The sequence below is a fragment of the Misgurnus anguillicaudatus genome, chromosome 8 (assembly GCF_027580225.2).
Source record: "Misgurnus anguillicaudatus chromosome 8, ASM2758022v2, whole genome shotgun sequence".
Classification (NCBI taxonomy): domain Eukaryota; kingdom Metazoa; phylum Chordata; class Actinopteri; order Cypriniformes; family Cobitidae; genus Misgurnus; species Misgurnus anguillicaudatus.
Window position 1 is genome coordinate 35895839 of NC_073344.2, and position 20445 is coordinate 35916283.

The 20445-nt window shown below is 38.7% G+C and overlaps 1 protein-coding gene across 5 annotated transcripts in view; it reads right to left on the minus strand.

Moving 5' to 3' along the window:
• Positions 1-20445, minus strand: part of tanc1a (tetratricopeptide repeat, ankyrin repeat and coiled-coil containing 1a) — a 109599-nt gene that overhangs the window by 34754 nt on the left and 54400 nt on the right. For all 5 annotated transcript variants that reach the window (XM_055212494.2, XM_055212495.2, XM_055212497.2 and 2 more), the window contains 5 exons: positions 18895-19179; positions 16864-16997; positions 14508-14739; positions 10463-10629; positions 1720-2327 (listed from right to left, as the gene is read on the minus strand). In XM_055212494.2, coding sequence (XP_055068469.2) covers positions 1720-2327; positions 10463-10629; positions 14508-14739; positions 16864-16997; positions 18895-19179 — 1426 coding nt within the window. The remainder of the gene's footprint in view (positions 1-1719; positions 2328-10462; positions 10630-14507; positions 14740-16863; positions 16998-18894; positions 19180-20445) is intronic.

Consider the following 20445-nt stretch of genomic DNA (forward strand, 5'->3'; position numbering starts at 1 on the left):
GATTAAAAACAAATATATCGGTGCAATGTATGATTTCAATCCGTGTTATTTGCTACAGTGGAACTATTTTTCCAGATACCTCACAACCGCGTATATACTTCTGCTCTATAGTCGAGTCTGAAGCGTTAGCACACTCCCGACCACTTGATGGCGACAACCACTTTGCCGTACAAGGACGCTGAACGGAACTCGGTGTCTAGCATATAGACAGTCACAATCGAACTCAACTTCAAACCTACGGCTGGTCACTGAGCCATCAAATATGGGAAAAATTTCTGTAAGCAATGAGTCTTCCAAGAGAAGTCAATGGAATTTTACAAAATGCCAAATAAAACACGTCAGAAACTGTATTTCGCTAAACTACTTGTTTTTAATAATCAACGAACACCACAAACCACTCGGTGAGTATCAAATGAACGTTAAGTGTTGTTTTAATGACATGTTTGTGCATGGCCCTTGACTTCCATTCTGAAGCAGTCAAGAGACGCTTCTAAATGAGTCAAAAAGTCAAGACACGACCCATTGTCAAAATTTCAGTGTCCATCACTGTAGTTCATCCAAAACAAACCAGAAATGAGACTCAAAGTGTTAAATACCGAAATTATCTTTTAAATAAAGTTTAGTTTCATGTGCTCACGCGAAACCTTCATGTGCAGAATTTTTTTTTAAGTTTCATTTTGCATGTGCACGTGAAACTATTGCGTGCTCTCGCAATATATTCACGTGCGTACCCGATAAATTCATGTGTGCACGCGAAACTACACTTTTAAAAAAAATTCTGCACATGAAGGTTTCGCGTGAGAACATGAAACCAAACTTTAGATTTTTCTTACTCCAATGTCAACTTAGGGGCTTGATACATTTGCATTTTAAGGTACACACACAAAAACAGCACTTTTTTGCTCCTGCATAAATAGGGACAAGCTACAACAAATGATCTGTGGTACATTTTGAGCTGAAACTTCACAGACACATTCTAGGTACATCTGAGATTTATACTATATCTTGTAAAAATGGGCATAATATTGACCCTTTAAGGCTAACCAGACTGATCTAACAATCACCCACATTTTATTTTCAGAATGAATAAGTTTGTTGGAGTTTTTTGGATCGTGATGTAACAACATCAGAAAATGTAAAGGGTACATATCATGAAAATCTGACTTTTTCATGTTTAAGTGTTATAATTGGATCCCAAGTGCTTCTATCAACCTAGAAAATGTGAAAAGAACAACCAACCCAGTAACAGTTTTGGTAAACCATTCTCTGCAACCATGTAAAAAATAGGTCATTGAGATTTGGCTCCCCCTGTGATGTCAGAAGGGGATAATTCCGCCACTTAATCTGCACTATCCAACCACGACACTGCCATTTAGTGCAGAGATCAGCTCATTTGCATTTAAAAGGACACACCCAAAACGGCACATTTTTGCTACACCTAAAAAAGTGGCAATTTTAACATGCTATAATAAATTAGTGATAAGAAAGAGAAGAGAATTTAAGTTATGAGAATTTAAACCCTCACTGGTGCCTCGCTAAAGAAAAAAAATGGTTCCGGCATAAATACTGTTTACTTTTGGTGTCGTCATGCAGATGACCCATAAATATGATCCAGGTTCTCTAGAGAATCCCAAAGTTTGGTGCCATACAATACACTTCAAATGACACACTTCATCTTCAGTATGAATATGTCTTACAAGTAGTGACATCACTACTTACCTAGGGTCACACAGAAAGTCAGTGCTCTCGCCGTCTGCCCTCCACACCAGCCACTCTCTAAACGATGGGTGGCAGAACATGCGCGTTCTGTCCCTTCTGCCAATCAAAAAGCTAGAAAGGGCGTCCATGTGCTGCTGGAAATCCTCCCAGTCCAGTTCTCCTTTCACAGAGCCGGCGTTGAGCGCTCGAAAGAGCTGCTCGTCTGTCAGAGGGTGCAACGATGCCAAGGCCACATTTAACATGGGCAGGACTCGTTCGAACGCAGAGGACGATGGAAACTTCATGTTGCATTGAAGCAAATAGAGCTCAGATAGAGACACGGGTATCACCTTATAGCTGGAGCTTTTAATGACCAGGTGTCCCTTCTCGAACAGGTCAAGAGTTAATTTTAGGTACAGATATGAGCCCTGACTGAGGCCAACCAAATGGGCGCTGAGCTTGGAGATGTTAGCAGGGTCAGGCTTGCCATTAATGGCAATGTTGCCTATGATGTCAGGGCTGTGGTCTATACGGTGCTGGATGTAAGAGGTGAGGTCAGAAGTTATGTCCTTGTTGTCATGGAAGTCATCCAGGGAGATGATGGGAAAGGGGAGGAGACTGGTTACATCCTGCAAAAAGATCAGAACAAAAGCCAGTGTCACACAATGTCGTAACCAGACGGGACACTGCAATATGTGATTAAAAGTAGCCTTTCAGCATCAATTTCAGCTTCAAAAGTGATGCGCAACGTCTCCACATGTTCACGTAACATTGTCAACTCATTTCCGCCAAAGCACAGATTTTCGTTTGTGATGCAACGGAGGTTGTCTAAATATTGATAAATCATTCGATATACTCCAGAATCATATCGAATCGAAATCGTATTGCAGATTTTTCTGAGCTATCAGCAAACATCATTACACTGGATGAGACAATCGATATCCTATTGTATATTCAGTTGCTCGATTTACACCCCTACTTAAAATGTATTTTTAATAATGCTGAATTAAAGAATTTTTAGAAGTCCAGATTTTATATAAACTATTAGTGTGTTCTCTATAGCCTAACTTATTGATAATCCTTAATGCTTTTTTCTGTAACAAAAACAGAGGTTTTGTGTTAGTCAGGTATGTATAACCCCAGTATGGAAGAATTAGTGAATTGTAATCTAAAACATCTTTAACTTTATACAAGACCCCAATACTTTTACAAACTTTATTCTTAATATATACTATGTGTTCTTTCCAATTCAATTCATCATCCAAAATAACATCTAAACATTTTCTCTCATTAACTTGTTCAATATCATTTCCTTTAAATTGATTTTCTTACCTTTTCATTCTTTTTAAAAATTACCAAAAATTATGTATTTAGTTTGTTCCCAATTTAAACAATATATTTTTTCCAAACACATCTTATTTTTTCCCATTTCTGAATTTATATTTTCTATAATTTCTAACAGATTTTTCCAGAACAAAAAATGTTGGTATCATCAGCAAACATCAAAAACTGTACTTACCTTAGACACTTCACAGAGGTCATTAATAAACAAAATAAAAAGTAATGGGCCTAAAACGGACCCTTGTGGAACTCCACATTTTATCTATTTTAACTCAGATCTTAAACCATTGATTTGAACAAACTACTGCCTATTATTAAAATAACTTTAAGCCATTGATAAGCTAGACCCCTTATGCCATAGTTGTATGATTTTGACAAAATGAATCAATTGAGTCAGATAAATGTCTTATGCGATAAGAAAATATGCGTATGAACTACAGAAATGCTTTAATCGATTAAATCCAGATGAGCATCAAAAAAAGTCACATGACCTTGCACATTGGACAGTTTAACTCTTTCCCCACCATTAAGGAGTTATCTTGTCAATTAAGAGAAAATTAGCTTAAAATTAAAAAAATTTAAGAGGAAAAAAACGTGTTTCTGATTATTTTTTGTGTTATCTGTAACACCATTGCTATCCACACTGTTATCTGTACTAGATGGCGACACCCACTTCTGGAGCAAAAAAGTTGTTTACTAATTTTAAACTCTGTGTATGTTTTGATAATCATTTTAAATCTGATCTCTAACAAAATCCCTTTACAAAAATGCAATTATTTCAGCTTTTTGCATTTTTTTGTAAGAGAAATACCCATATTTAAGAGTTTATAAGCAGAGAAAAAATATAGATTGGATGAAACGGTTGTTTCCCGTTTTTTTTTTGTTTGTTTGTTTATTGTTTGTTTGAAAGCAGAGGGTCGGTTCTTTCATTTGATATATTTGTATGTTTATATATTTTTAGAAGAAAATTTTCCTGGAAGGCATTTTGTGAAACTTTTGTAAAAATCACAAAAAATGCTGGTGGGCAATTTTTAAAAAAAAAATAAGTGGGGAATGAGTTAATTGGACTAACCATCTTACAGAACTCATTGCACAGCATATATAATATAAAGTCTTGTCATCTCAATAGTTCAGTAATATTACTTTACAGTCTTGCTTGAAAGTCAACTCAAACAGCAGGAATCCACATCCAAAAGTAGTGCAGAACCGGTGCCTTGCAGAGTTTAGCTCCAACCTTAATCAAACACACCTACCTGTGACTTTCTAGTGATCATGAAGGCATTGGTTAGCTTGCTCAGGTGTGTTTGATTAAAGTTGGAGCTAAACTCTGCAGGGCACCGGCTCTCCAGGGTTGGATGTGAAGAACACCGCTGTAGTGTTTTGTCTGCGTGCTTTAAGGTGATTATACTCAAAAATGGTTTAATACAATGGCTTCACGCTTTTCTTTCTGATATTTAGCGCCAGTTTAATCACAAAGTGACGAGTTTGCTCCCTTCAGTTCACTGGATGGAAACGCTGCTTTATTCGCAAATGTTTAATTCGATATTCCAATTATTTGTATATGTTTGATATGCAACTTTGGATGGAAGCATAGCTAGTGATGAAAATGGTGACTGTCCAAATGAGTAAATTTTAAGCAGTTGAAATTTGTAATACACATTAATCTAAAACCTAAATTTGTAATTCAAAAATCAAAATAAATTATCATTGGGAAACAAAACATTCCTTCATCCTCTCTGTGGTTATGGATCCAGTGCAAGACATGAAAATAATATAAAAACTTGGGGACCTTCATGGATGAATCTTTACTTAAAACAGAAGTTATGCACCACAGCACAGGAATAATAGCCGCTAGCGTTCCCAGAGAACAGCTCCGTTCAGATTACGGTTTTCAAAGTGCCCTTGATGACTGAAGACAGAAAATTAATGAACACTTTGAGGACCACAGCAGAACTTCTCATGCACTGAACCATGGGTCAGTTCATTTTCATCTCACAGCACCAACATCATCTGTATGCGAGGCATGACGAAAGTTTTCCAATCAAAACAAATGTAGGATTAATGGTAAAATAAACAGCAGCAGTCTGGCTAGGTGGGTGTGTCTGGTAGTTTTGGGTCACGACTCTGAGAAGAAGTGAGTGACAGAGAAAATGTATGTTTGCGTGTGCGTGTGTGTGTGTGTGTGTGTGTGTGTGTGTGTGTGTGTGTGTGTGTGTGTGTGTGTGAAAAGCATATAGGATCACACAGAGCATCTGCAGAGTTGCATCACAGCCCTTATCCATCTTGCATAATTTCAGTCCTGGCATGCCAAAGTCCAGCTTCTGATCAAACACAGATTACCCACACAGATTGTCCAACACCAGCCACTGACCAGCATCCAAAACGCACCATTATAACTATTTGGAGAACTCAGATTACTACATAATCACACAAAGCACATCAGGACACTGTGTGCTTCAGAAATTAAATCTTTCTAAATAGCCTATCAATGTCTCGCTTGAGTTGTATTGTAACCTCTGTCATAACACAGTCCAGTCTATTAATGTTAATGCAGTCTGTTAAGGTCACAGGGGTCAATGCTTAGGCTCTGTTTACAAATGCATCAACATGCATCTCGGGTCTGGTGATCCGATCAATACCGGTCAGCCTGGACATATTGCTGTTCACCACACATGTTGCGGTCTAAAATCCATCTCCTGTGTCCATGAGTAATTAAGTTTGAGGGGGTCTCTGATTTCATGGCTGCAGTGCACACTTACTGTACTAAATCGGTGCTTTACTGCAATTTGAACACATTTTCTTCCAAATCTACTTGTACATTTTCATTTAATCACAAGCTAACCTCTTAATATGGTTTAAAGGGCACATATTATGCAAAATCCATGTTTGGACACAAATGTGTTAACAACCCTACAATGAAAAAAATCTGCCCAATAGATATGCTGTTTTGATTATCTTGTTAAAGGGACACTACACTTTTTTTAAAAAATATGCTCATTTTCCAGCTCCCCCAAAAGTTAAACATTTGATTTTTACTATTTTAAAATCCATTCAGCTGATCTCCAAAGAGTTTCGATATTTTTCCTATTTAAAACTTGACTCTTCTGATACTCTCATTCTGGCGTAATAATCAAGGACTCTGCGGCTGTACCATGGCTACAGCAGGTGCAATGATATTACACAGTGCCCGAAAATAGTCCCCTGTTATTAGGGGTCAAGCACCGAAGGTGCTGTGACACCTATTGGAATTGTTAGTATTATTAGGGGCCAAGCACCGAAGGTGCTGAGGCACCTATTGGAACTGTCAGTATTATTATTCTTCATCTTCTTCCCCAATGGGAGTTTATGGCAGCCCTTGGAACCGTACGTAGGAAAATGATGAAATTTGGCACAGTTGTAGTGGTGGTCTTAAAAAGTCATGTGACCAAAAATGGGGTCTCTAGTCCTAACTCTATAGCGCCACCAGCAGTGCAAAAATTCAATGTTCAAATGGTTATAACTGCTGATCCGCTTGATCTATGAAAATTCTACTTAGTACACGTGATTGCTCTCCTCACGCTTGTTGTTTTTAATACCTTACAGTAAAACTCCACCCATTACAGTAGCGGCCATTTTGAAATGTACTGTATTCCGTTTATTCGCTACTCCTCCTTCAAATTTGGTTCAATTGTTATGAAATTTGGCACAGGTGAACTTTGGAGTGAGCCGCACAGAAATGACCGAACAGAATTTTGATATTTATCTTTGTTCAAAAGTAATAAATGCGCAAACTTAACGAGGTTGACGCAAAAATGGTTCTGAAGCTGTAGCTCGGTCATTCTTTGATCAATTGAAATGAAATTTGGTACACTTCATGTGGACCATGAACTTGGGGTTCATGCCAAATTTGGTGACAGCGCCACCTATGGGTCATGAGATAATAAAATAGGCTATTTTTGCCCATAACTTCTGAACTGTTTGTCAGAAAATTATGATCTTGATGTCTATGGATTGCTTACCTCAGGCCGCATCTGTCGATGTGTATTATGCCGGGTTTGACCGAACCGCCTGTCTGCCATTTTGAAATTTCACATAATTTGTTATATTTTTTGAACTATTGGACATATTCGCGCAAAAATTAGTAAGGAGCTTCGACATGATGTCCTGAAGGTACCTGGGAAGTCAGAGTACAGCGCCACCTAGGGGTTATAAACTATAACAGTTCTTATGGAACTGCTTATAACTTCGGAATACTTTGTCTGATATTAATTTCTTTGTGAAAGTGTATTCACTGGTTTATGCCGATTGCAACGATGCCTCGTTTGTCATTTTCCAACATTCTGTTCATGTGTTATTGTAAAGCATATGGTAGATGATTTTTTCGCTACTCCTTTTACAAATTTTGTTTATTTTATGCCAGGTACTGCTCGTATAATGTTTGCAGCAATCCGCACAGAAATGGCCGAACAGATTTTTGATATTCTGTTCTCTTTCTTAGAAATACCACTCCAAAGTTGACCGTGCCTGTGATGTTGTGTTTTTGTCATAGTAAATTAATGTGACTGTATATTACATTGTAAAGAATTACTATACAGAATGATGTTCTTGTCTTCAATCTCATTTGAGCTTTTTGATTCTCATATACATTGTATTTCTGATAGTTCTGCTCTGCACTGTCAGTTCTGCATCTGTGTAGCACCTAAGCTGTTTTTTTGCTGCCCCTTGAGCTGTGTTAACTGAGTTGCGCATCTGGTTAATCACATGCCATGAGATTCTGAGGTCATGGGTTCGAATCCCATTAGCAGTGGTATTTTGTTTTGTGATTCTCATACTATACATTGTATTTCAGTTATATGTGCTCTCTGTTGTCATTTCTACACTTTTGGTAATTGCTGGATATCAATGTTTATAGCTGTAAAGCTGTATTCTATACATTGGACACACCAACTCAGTGGTTTAATCGTTTACTCAGTGGCGCATGCGGTTAGTGCTGTGCTTTGGGAACCTGAGGTCATGGGTTTGAATCTCAGCTCTTACTTTCACTTATTGAGATTTCCTTTTGTGTTCCCTTTAACACGTTCTTTTCGACCTGTCTGGTTTTCCACACGTGTTATATTTTTGCCATCTTTTCTGTTGTTCCTCCGCACTGCAGTGGTTCTGCTCTGCATTTGCGTTGCTTTGGGTTCGGGCTCTGTATTGCGCGCTTTCTGCGTTTTGCGCATTTGCTGCGTCGTGTGGTTTTTGCTGCGCTTTGGGTCCTCATTGCGCTGAAGGTGCTTGACCCCGCAATTGCTGCTTGCAGCTATATTTATTATTATTATTCTGCTTCCTCTTCTTAGCTATTGGTGTCTATGGCAGCCCTATGAACCGTACATAGGAAAATGATGAAATTTGGCACAGTTGTAGAGGTGGTCCTGAAAAGTCAAGTGACCAAAAATGGGGTCTCTAGCAGTAACTCTATAGCGCCACCATCAGCTCAAAAATTCAATGTTCAAATGGTTATAACTGCTGATCCGCTTGATCTATGAAAATTCTACTTAGTACACGTGATTGCTCTCCTCATGCTTGTTGTTTTTAATACCTTACAGTAAAACTCCACCCATTACAGTAGCAGCCATTTTAAAAATGTACAGTATTCCGTTTTTTCGCTACTCCTCCTTCAAATGTGGTTCAATTCTTATGAGATTTGGCACAGATGATCTTTGGAGTGAGCTGCATAGAAATGACCGAACAGAATTTTGATTTTTATCTTTGTTCAAAAGTAATAAATGTGCAAACTTAACGAGGTTGACGTAAAAATGGTTCTGAAGCTGTAGCTCAGTCATTCTTTGATCAATTGAAATGAAATTTGGTACACTTCATGTGTACCATGAACTTGGGGTCCATGCCAAATTTGGTGACAGCGCCACCTATGGGTCATGAGATAATAAAATAGGCTATTTTTGCCCATAACTTCTGATCTGTTTGTCAGAAAATTATGATCTTGATGTCTATGGATTGCTTACCTAATGCCGCATCTGTCGATGTGTATTATGCTGGGTTTGACCGAACCACCTGTCCGCCATTTTGAAATTTCACATAATTTGTTATATTTTTTTAACTATTGGACATATCCGCGCAAAAATTAGTAAGGAGCTTCGACATGATGTCCTGAAGGTACCTGGGAAGTCAGAGTACAGCGCCACCTAGGGGTTATAAACTATAACAGTTCTTATGGAACTGCTTATAACTTCTGAATATTTTGTCTAATATTATATTTTTGCCATCTTTACTGTTGTTGCTCCGCACTGCAGTGGTTCTGCTCTGCATTTGCTTTGCTTCGGGTTCGGGCTCTGTATTCCGCGCTTTCTGCGCTTTGCGCATTTGCTGCGTCGTGTGGTTTTTGCTGTGCTTTGGGTGCTCATTGCGCTGAAGGTGCTTGACCCCGTATCGCTGCTTGCAGCTATATTTGAAAGTTATGAATGTAACTACAGAAGAGTCAATATTTAAATAGGAAAAATATCAAAACTCATTTTTGAGCACAATGCTAATGGTCTAATCAGATTCAATGGATTATGCTAAGCTATGCTAAAAGTTGTAACGCCAGACCTGGAGATCGACTGAATAGATTCCAAAATGGTAAATATCAATTGTTTAACTCTAGGGAGCTGGAAAATGAGCCTGTTTTCAAAAAAAGTGGAGTGTCCCTATAATGTGACATCACAAATACAAAGCCCCACCTACGACCACTATTTTGGAAATGCTATAACAAATCATCTGTGGGGTATTTTGAGCTAAAACTTCACAGACATCTTGTAAAAATGAGCATAAAATGTGCCCTGTAAGCTATCGGATCACAGACTGGTTTGGTTACATCTTTAATACCAAATGTAAACAGGATTTACATTGAGAAGCAGCATTGAGAAAAAAAGTTTTTAAAAACTTAGGGCTGGACCAGAACATTCAATTGTTTTAATATTCGTTCGGTGGGTTGGCATTCGTATTTAATTTAAAGATTTGAATATAACTTTTTTTTACAATATTATTAACATTAATGCAGAGTCTCTATAGGTGGCACTGGTTTGCCAACAGCCACCAAACAAAGTTGGCAAACCAGCTTCTCAGCGCTACTTATAGAGCGGGTGCGTAAAACACACTTTCTACTTGGCGGAGGCTATGCATTAATGCTAATAATTTTGTAAATAATGTTCAATTTCTTGCAAAAAAAAAATCAATTTGTTTTACAAGTTTTCAGTATGTCACCAGGAGTCATGGGGATTACTTGGATATACAGTATCTATATATTGAGCACTTAAAGTGGCGGATGTGTTGACTTGCATTAAATGAATCAGAGCATAAGGGTTTCTGCAAAATATGTTCTTTATTGTTCTACTAAAGAAAAATGGCACCAATATATCGGATGGTATGACGCCGAGTAAATAATCTTGATATGGGAAAAACTCACCACCAGGTTAATCCTGACGGTTACAATCACTTTGAGCCAAACAGGAAACTTGGAGATGATTTTGGTGATAAAGGAGGCGATGGTGTCTCCATAGTCTGGCTTGTGGAACTCGGCTTCGTTCAGACCATCCACCAGAATAATGTAATCCTCCTCTGGAATCTTTCTCTCTGAACAACATACACAAAAAAATTAGGGGAGTCAAGCCAAACAAGAGCCAAAGTTTTTTTTATGACATGGCCATTAAATGCGAAGATCAGAAAAGTTAACAGGAACAAATTGTACAGCTGAACTTTGTGTTCCAGGTGAATTCGAAACAGTCAGACCACTAAACCTTTTCTAACCACATGTTGAGTAAGAGAAGTGCCTGCAGTCTGTACGGAAATCATAAAACGATGACTGTACTTTTTTGACATTTAACTAATAATTTAAAAATGATGACTCAAAATAAAATAGAATAAAAATTGTCAAATGATGGACACTCATTCATATTTGGATGTAAAAAAAACTTCTGTGCTCTCTTGTGAAGCCAACATGTAAGTGACATGGAAGTCGCTAATGACAAGGAAGTTAACTCTTTCACCGCAAGTGTTTTTTTTTAAAGTTGCCAGCCAGCGCCAGCATTTTTATGATTTTCACAAAAGGTTCTTCTTAAAATACTGTATATAAACATACAATATATCAAATGAAAGAACAGACCCTCTGCTTTCAAACATAAAAAGTTTTATCCTACCTTTATTTGTTCTCTTTTTATCACCTCTCAAATAGAGATCGACCGATATATCTGTTTTCCGATATTTTCCACGATATTTGAGCATTTTCCGATGATCGGATATCGGGTTTGTGATATCGGATTGACCGATAAACGAGAGAATTGAGAATTGCACGCTGGACGCATCTGAGGAGAGGAGCTCACAGCAGCAGCAGCATGCACAGCAAATATGACGGCGGAGTGACGCGACTTCATTAAAAGGACTTTGAGTATACTTACTTTGCATCTGAGGCATTTATAACACATCTTATTTGTGCATTAATGTATGTTATGTTAAATAAGTTGATATATTAAAAGCAATGTATGCAGTTTGTCCAAGAATAGAGACGAACTCACAAAATCACGTGCTGTTCACTTACCGGGGTTGAAGGCTGAAGCTTTTAACAAGATTTACTTTAAGTTATATTAAAATTTACCAGATAAACATTATTTTGCTAAAATATCTATATAAATGTCTGTGGATATTAATTAATTATTTATTACCTCCGCAAGCGGTCACAGTTTGATACAGTTAATGCGTGAGTAAATGCATAGATAACAGCGTTGTCAACAGCCATTTCATAAGCTATAACAACAAAATATGAATTATTCTGACATCAAATAACATTACCAGTTAAGAAATTCAGTGATGTATAAGCCATTTTGTTTGTTACTTTCCTGAATGTAGTGTTTCAGTCAGTGATTTTATTTGTAAAACCTCTTTGCTAACTACTTGTTTTACTGCTGAAGGCTACATGTTGCTGGTCAAAACAACTATATTATTCCAAAAAAGGCACTTAATCCACCTGTTTTACTCTATAAACTATGTATAACAAGCAGCCAACTCCACTATACTTTTCTCTCTCTCCCGCTGCCAACCGCAGCGCGACCTTTGGATCAGTCCATTTCTGACGAAATGATAGGGGTGTTTGGAATGGTCCATGTATTAGGAATATAGTTTCTACATTATTCATTAAATTAATATTATTCTTCACTCTTTCAGACCCCTCTATTTATGACTTTGTATGCAAAGAGGGAGTGATTGTGATGATGATGATTATTATAAGGGTTTGTTCAGTTCAGTAGTGTTGTAGTAATTATTATGTCAAAAACAGAAGTATAACAGTAAATAAAAATCGGTTCAGCATATCGGTTATCGGGCACATAAGCATCCAAATATTTGTTATTGGCATCGGTTTAAAAAAATGAGTATCGGTCGATCTCTACTCTCAAAGATGGGTAGGTTCTTTCAAAAACACCAAATTATGAGCAAAAAGCTGAGATAACTCAATTTTTGTGAAGGACTTTTGATAGAGATCAGATGCAGAGCGATCCTCAAAACTTACACGGACATACAGCTGCTTCCCCTAGGGCGATACTTCCGAGTTTCATAAATTGCGGAAGAGCCCCACCTGGTGGATAATAGCGATAGGGTGGAAAGCCGGAAATACTCGTCATTGGCAGGGAAGCGTTTTCTCTTCATTGACGAGTTAGCTCATCAATGACGGGGAAAGAGTTAATCCCATAGGCCCACACCATGTTGAAATTCCCAATTTTACAGCAGAAATAAATATGTTTACAGCCTGGTACAAAGTTTTTTGGTCTATACAGCTGTGAGGGGGTGAATTTTTTATAACCCATTTGTTTAAATTATATTAAGCCTTATGCTGCGTTCAGAGCAGCCACAGTAGAGGCGTCAAGCACGAGTGATTTCAATGTTAAGTCAATGTAAAGACGCGTTGATGCACGTCTGGAGGTCTCGTGGCGCGAATGAAGCCATTGTGAAGCGCACAAGAGCGCGGTTAGCGTGGGGCGGTAGACGCGATTCTGCCTCATTCGCACGTCTAATTCACGCATATGGGGATAATTGGCCGTTGCTGCGGGAAACGTCGCGCAAGTTGAAAAATTTGAACTTTGGCGAAAAAACGCGCCATGTTAACCAATCAGGAGCTTGCTCTAGTAGTGACGTGATTACAGAAAGCAAGCGGAGTTGTAGAAGCCCCTCCAATGACGCATATTTCCGCATGAATGTCTCGATGATTAGAATTTCACACGTGCGATTGAAGCGAGTAAACTAAAAAATGTTCAAGCGGCAAACTAGATGCGGTAGGCGCGAATTTGACGCCTCAAACGTGACTGATGTGAACCCATGGTTTAAGTTCTGCATAATTAAGGGCATGGCCATTTGAATGACAGGTAAATTGCCGTTGTTGCCACTACCGTCGAGCCAGGCAGGCGTGGTTTCAGCAATCAGGCACCTAAGCTCCACCCACGGTCGCCTCTTTACCCATTTTTGGTTATCTGTGAGTGACGTGCTGCCAAAATGGCGACGGCAGGATTCGCCAACTTTGGGCTTCAAACGTGCTCTTTTCAAAAACCTATAGCTGATGTAACGAACACTATGTTCATATTTTATATAGTCTATGATTGTGACACATTATGTAACAGGATCGTCAATAGGAAAAATAAGGGGGATTGAATGGATTATTAAAGTGGGCACAAATGTCAAAATGTCCTGAAGAAGAGTTTGTGTATTGTAGAGGACTTTTGTACTCCCCTGCCAGAACATTTATTACATTAACTACCATTATTTTTGAAGTGATGCATTATCTACAATAGTAGCCTATAACCATACACAAACAGCTGTGGATTAACATTACCTAACAGCCAAATCCCATGTTAATGTCAGTCTAAGAAAAGTAATTTCAGAATCTGGAAAGTATCTTTGATGAAACATTATTAGGGCAAACATTTTTGCTTGCAGAAGGTGCACAACAAGATTTAAACATGCCAAATGCATGTACTTAAAAACGTGTTTAAAAAGACCAAAAAATGCTGGGTCACAATAAAACGCACCATATGCAATCAATAATGGAAATTCCTGAAGTTCTTGTAGTGCGTGTTTATAACAATGTGCAGGTGAACAGTAAATATGGCAATTAGGGTCATGTTGACTTTAATGCAATGCATTAACGCCCCCTGCCTCGTTGTAAGGTTATTTATTCTTTCCAGTATCTATGGGTATATTCATGGCCAGATTTTCTATTGGTATCTAGCTGGTATCTTCATTTCCATACTCGAAATGTGTTCTAGTCCCTTTCTACAAAATTCCTGTTAAGTCCTTCATCTGTCGCTCCTAGTGATCCAAGCCATTTCTGAGGACCATCTGCTCGCATCTACGCTGGGCCAAATTAAATAAGGCAGAAGCTCTCTTCACTCCCCCATTACCCCTGAGCAAACATATTTACATTTTATTTGATGGTGTGATTAATGGTAGGTGAATGGCGTGCGTCTCACCCTTGCGTAAGAGCGTGAGGGGCTCCAGCACTCCTTTACGGAAGGCGGCGACAGGGTCCTGGACGCAGGAGCGTAAGCTGAGCAGCCCCTGTAGGTGCGTCTCTCTGAGTAAGAGCTCTCGGTAAGCACCAAGGCGAGGAGCTCGGCACAGCAGGGCCGACACGCTGTGCACAAACTCCGGGACCAGACATGTGTACGTGTTATCAGCTTGGCAATAGTGGTATGCCACCACCTACAAAAGAGAAGTTAAGAAGAAACAGGTTGGATTTTAAAGGATCATAATTTTTTTCAGAACACTTATAAACTTTTTGTATGGAAAACTGGGTTGGCTGCCGTGAAACTTGAAGAAACAGCACCCTTTGCTTGCGAAATGAGCTCTGGGGCTCAGAGACGATCCGTCATGTGTTGTGTCCGATAAAATATTTAACTCCCTTATCCTTCAACAATATCCTCTTTGTCTGTCGAGTGTCTGGACTTAAACACAGCCAGAAAAAGCACAGGATTAGGTGAACTTTCCAACATACTATCATTTCTCCCTATTACCTATTACTTTGAGTGGGAGGGGCCAAGCTTCTAACCACCCAGTAGGAGTCACTGTAATAAAAGATGGGCAGGGATGTGTTGATGACTTAATAATTTTGTTGATCACCTTTTGGACTAGGGAGGAAGTTGAGCTCTTATACGTCATAAAGCTTGACTCCTTATGACATGACCTTCTTTTAAAAGGATTTTTTAAATTAAAAAATCCCAATAATTTACTCACCCCCATGTTATTCAAGATGTTTGACTTTCTTTGTTTAGTCAAAAATAAATTAAGTTTTTTTGAGGAAAACATTCCAGCATTTTTCTCCATATAGTGGACTTTAATGGACCTCAACAGTTTACCGTTTCAGTGCAGTTTAAAATTGCAGTTTCAATGCAGCTTCAAAGGACTTAAGGGTCTTATCTAGCAAAAAAAATGTAAATGTACTTTTAAAGGTAGTGTATCTAATTTGATCCAGAAACATTTTTAGTTATGCTGGTTAAAAGTCTCCTCACATCCTGATAGCAATCACTATGTTAAGTTGTTTAAATGTATTTGTAGAAATGTATGTCATCTGTGAAAGGCGTAGGACCAAAAAATGTTCAACCAATCATAGATCTCGGTCCAAACGGACATTGCCTTTTTTATCCCTCATCCGTAAGCGTAATTTAAATGCCACCGCGCAACCTGTTCACGCAGACACCATACGTCATTGGTGAGTATACGTGCGCTCACCTCCCGTCTGTAAACAGAGGGAGAATGGCAAACTTTTCTGTTGAATTGACAACACAGGAGCCACAAAACGAAAGACATCTGTTAAAACAACAACAGCAAAAACTGCCAGGATCAGCAAAGAGCAAAACCCCAAATTAACATCGATAACTTACTGCTTTACCACGAGATGCAAACAGCTGCAGGAGGCAAAGGGTTTGAAAGGGTCGTTGCACTGTTTATTTTGGTAAGGTAGGAACGCGATATGTTTGTATTGAGATGGATTCAGATATTCTACTTTGATGAAACATTGTGTTACTTATGAAATTTGTGTTCGTTTACGGATTAGCGTAACGATATAGTTACTACGTCTACAAAACCGAAAGTGTGCTTGAACTAATTCCGATGTAAACTAGTTGTTTATGTTGGTTATTTTGGTAATGTTATTCACGTTGTACTGCAAAGTTTTCTCACAGGTGAATGAGACACGAGATGTGGACGCCTGATCTGTGCGTGTTCATGTGTTTTGAAAGAGGCGTGACTATGGATGGCGATTTGAATGGAGGGTGGGATCGTGATTTCATTGCTAGTCGGCTACCGTTAGCATTTTTCAAAATTAGATACCCTACCTTTAAATCACAACTTCATGTCTTGCACTTAACTTCTTCTCGACTATCTAACCATTTTGGATGACACGGGGTGAGTAAATTATCAAAACATTTTGTAATAAAAGTGAAATATTTTTTTTTACAATATGTTTTAATATCATGAATATGACAGAGCAAGTACTTAATCTACTTGAAAACCCAGAGAATCAATTGCAGAAAATCATGGCCTGAAATGACTTTATACTGACAGATGGCTGATTAAAAAGATGTGACTGTGCTCGACAGATAAGCTCCAGGTCCAGATGCAAACGGAAAACACAGAGCACGGTGTCAAATACGCATGTGGTGAGCAATAATGACACATCTAAAACATAGCACAAATCATTCCATGTATAAATACACATTAACTGCTTGGTAAAGTCTCTATCTAACAAACAATTTTGAAGAGCTTTTCATTTGAAAAGTGTTTACATGTGTCTCTTTAATAATGCATTCAGTATGTACACATATGTACCTTGCTAGCCAGGCGTTTGACTGCGCCCTCTCTGTGCCGGTTTGTGTCAGGTGTAGGGGGGCAACTGTTGCTTCGGAGGGGACTCTGGGAGGGTGGGTTCAGCTGATTGGTTTGGCAAGGATCAGCTGCTCGACCTTCAACAAAAATACACACAATTCTCAACAAATGCTAGCAACGAGAGTTATTACCCTGAAATTGGTGAGCAAGAGGACATTGTCATGGATCAACAACCTTCGTTATCAACAAGGTTACCTAATACAGTACATCTATAGCAAGAATGCTGTACTAATCTTTAACATTTACCTTTCTAAATAAACAAAATGACAACATTAGCCAATCTGCTTGCATTTAAAGTAAATTTAAGGTATATTTTTTATTAGTATGTGTGAATCCAACCCACAACTTTTGCACTGCTTATGCAATGCTCTACCAACTGAGCCACAGGAACATATCCCATATGGTAACCACATATTGTCAAACCAGCAAGCAACAGGTGTGTAGACTGCCAATCTAAGTAACTATTTCATAGCAGTGTACATCATTGTTGACATAATATTACATAACCTTGCAAAGAAAGCAGGTAACTATCATTCACATCACAACACAGGTAATGAACTCATGCCACTAAAATACATATACACTGACCTAAAGGATTATTAGGAACACCATACTAATATTGTGTTTGACCCCCTTTCAGCTTCAGAACTGTCGCAATTCTACGTTGCATTGATTCAACAAGGTGCTAAAAGCATTCTTTAGAAATGTTGGCCCGTATTTATAGGATAGCATCTTGCAGTTGATGAGATTTGTAGGATGCACATCCAGGGCACGAAGCTTCCGTTCCACCACATCCCAAAGATGCTCTATTGGGTTGAGATCTGGTGACTGTGGGGGCCATTTTAGTACAGTGAACTCATTGTCATGTTCAAGAAACCAATTTGAAATGATTCAAGCTTTGTGACATGGTGCATTTTCCTGCTGGAAGTAGCCATTAGAGGATGGGTACATGGTGGTCATAAAGGGATGGACATGGTCAGAAACAATGCTCAGATAGGCCGTGGCATTTAAACAATGCCCAATTGGCAATAAGGGGCCTAAAGTGTGCCAAGAAAACATCCCCCACACCATAACACCACCACCACCAGCCTGCACAGTGGTAACAAGGCATGATGGATCCATGTTCTCATTTTGTTTACGCCAAATTCTGACTCTACCATCTGAATGTCTCAACAGAAATCGAGACTCATCAGACCAGGCAACATTTTCCACTCTTCAGCTGTCCAAATTTGGTGAGCTTGTGCAAATTGTAGCATATTTTTCCTATTTGTAGTGGAGATGAGTGGTACCCGGTGGGGTCTTCTGCTGTTGTAGCCCATCCGCCTCAAGGTTGTGCGTGTTGTGGCTTCACAAATGCTTTGCTGCATACCTTGGTTGTAACGAGTGGTTATTTCAGTCAAAGTTGCTCTTCTATCAGCTTGAATCAGTCGGCCCATTCTCCTCTGATCTCTAGCATCAACAAGCCATTGGATCCCATACTGGATGTTTTTCCCTATTTCACACCATTCTTTGTAAACCCTAGAAATGGTTGTGCGTGAAAATCCCAGTAACTGAGCAGATTGTGAAATACTCAGACCAGCCCGTCTGGCACAAACAAACATGCCATGCTCAGAATTGTTTAAATCACCTTTCTTTCCCATTCTGACATTCGGTTTGGAGTTCAGTAGATTGTCTTGACAAGGATCACACCCCTAAATGCATTGAATCAACTGCCCTGTGATTGGTTGATTAGATAATTGCATTAATGAGAAATTGAACAGGTGTTCCTAATAATCCTTTAGGTGAATGTATAATATATAATAACCAAAAATGTATATGGGTAATAAAAATGTCAGGCCATGTCAAAGATTAAATCAGTGTGAAATCAATTAGATTATTTAGATTATGAGACTTACACCAGGATTTCAAAGAGAGGGTCACATATTTCTTTAATTTGGCGTATTTGGCGTTTGTATGCAGACTGGGATGTCTTACTTTGTGGTGTTGCTTCTGGACTGTTAGATGCGATCTGTCTCATACGTCCACCGTGACAGCTGAGAGCTACGAGACGCGAGATCACAGCTGTCTTTCCGAAACCGACACTGCCCACGATGACGGCTCCTCTCCCCTCACCGACCTCTCCTCCCCCCGTCAGCATCTCTTCCAGCCGCTGGAACAGCCAGTCACGACCCACAAACACAGCGTCCATAGAGACGCTGGGGACCTCGAAAAGCAGAGGTTTGAGCATGATGTCCACCGGTTTGTAGGGTGTGAGACGAGCTGCAGAGATTTAACAAACACGGGTGTTAAAATGACAAACGGCAGAGGCTCCTATCCAAACTGACTTATAGTGTGTTCAATATATACGTTTAATCAAGATGCGTTCCCTGGGGATTGAACCCACAACCTTTTGCGCTGCTAATGCAAACTGAGCTACAGGAAATGCTATTCAAATGCAATTCAGCACAAATTAGCATTAAAATGAAAATTTATCATACGACCTTAAACAGCTCACCCCTTTTACTTTCTAAATAAATGTCAGTTTTTTATTTTTTCATATTGGTTCATCAAAATGTATTAAAGGGGACATTTCACAAGACTTTTTTAAGATATAAAAAAAAATCTTTGGTGTCTCCAGAGTATGTAAGTTTTAACTCAAAATATGATATAGATAATTTATTATAGCATATTTAAATTGCCACTTTGTAGGTGTGAGCAAAAATGTGTCGTTTTTGGGTGTGTCCTTTTAAATGCAAATAAGCTGATCTCTGCACTATAGAGCAGATTAAGGGGCGGTATTATCCCCTTCTGACATCACAGGGGGAGCCAAATTTCAATTATCTGTTTTTTCACATGATTGCAGAGAATGGTTTACCAAAACTAAGTTACTGGGTTGTTCTTTTTCACATTTTTTAAGTTGATAGAAGCACTGGGGACCCAGTTATAGCACTTACACATAAAAAGTCAGATTTTCATGATATGTCCCCATTAAACTTTCGCTGCATCTACAATTTCTTTTCTCGTCTGCCACAAGAAAAGAAAAAACAATATCTATCAATAATATTACAGCCTGCCATGTTAAGACACAATTAAATTTCAATTAGTAACATCATGTCCCGCCCTACAATGTTTCCAAACTAATATTTACAATCCCTTTTGCAGCATTTCTGTAACAGATGTAAGCTAGGCATAAAAGGAAATATTTCATTTAAAAAATGCACTTCTAGTTGGCGCCGATTGCCCCATGGTTGGGGCACCAACATATAGCACCAGTGTGCTCACGGCGACCCGAGTTCGATTCTGTCTCTAAGGACCTTTGCTGATCCTGATTCCTGTCTACTCTCCACTACTCATTTAAATGAAGGTATAAAAGCCCCAAAAAACATAACTTAAAAAAAAAATGCACTCATAAAACATCAGTGCATGTTACATTCATTCAAATTAAACCAAATATTATTTACATGACAGATCGATCTTTTCAGATACACTGAATAAGGGCTGTCAAAGGATTAATCGCGATTAATTGTTTAAAACATTTAAACAATT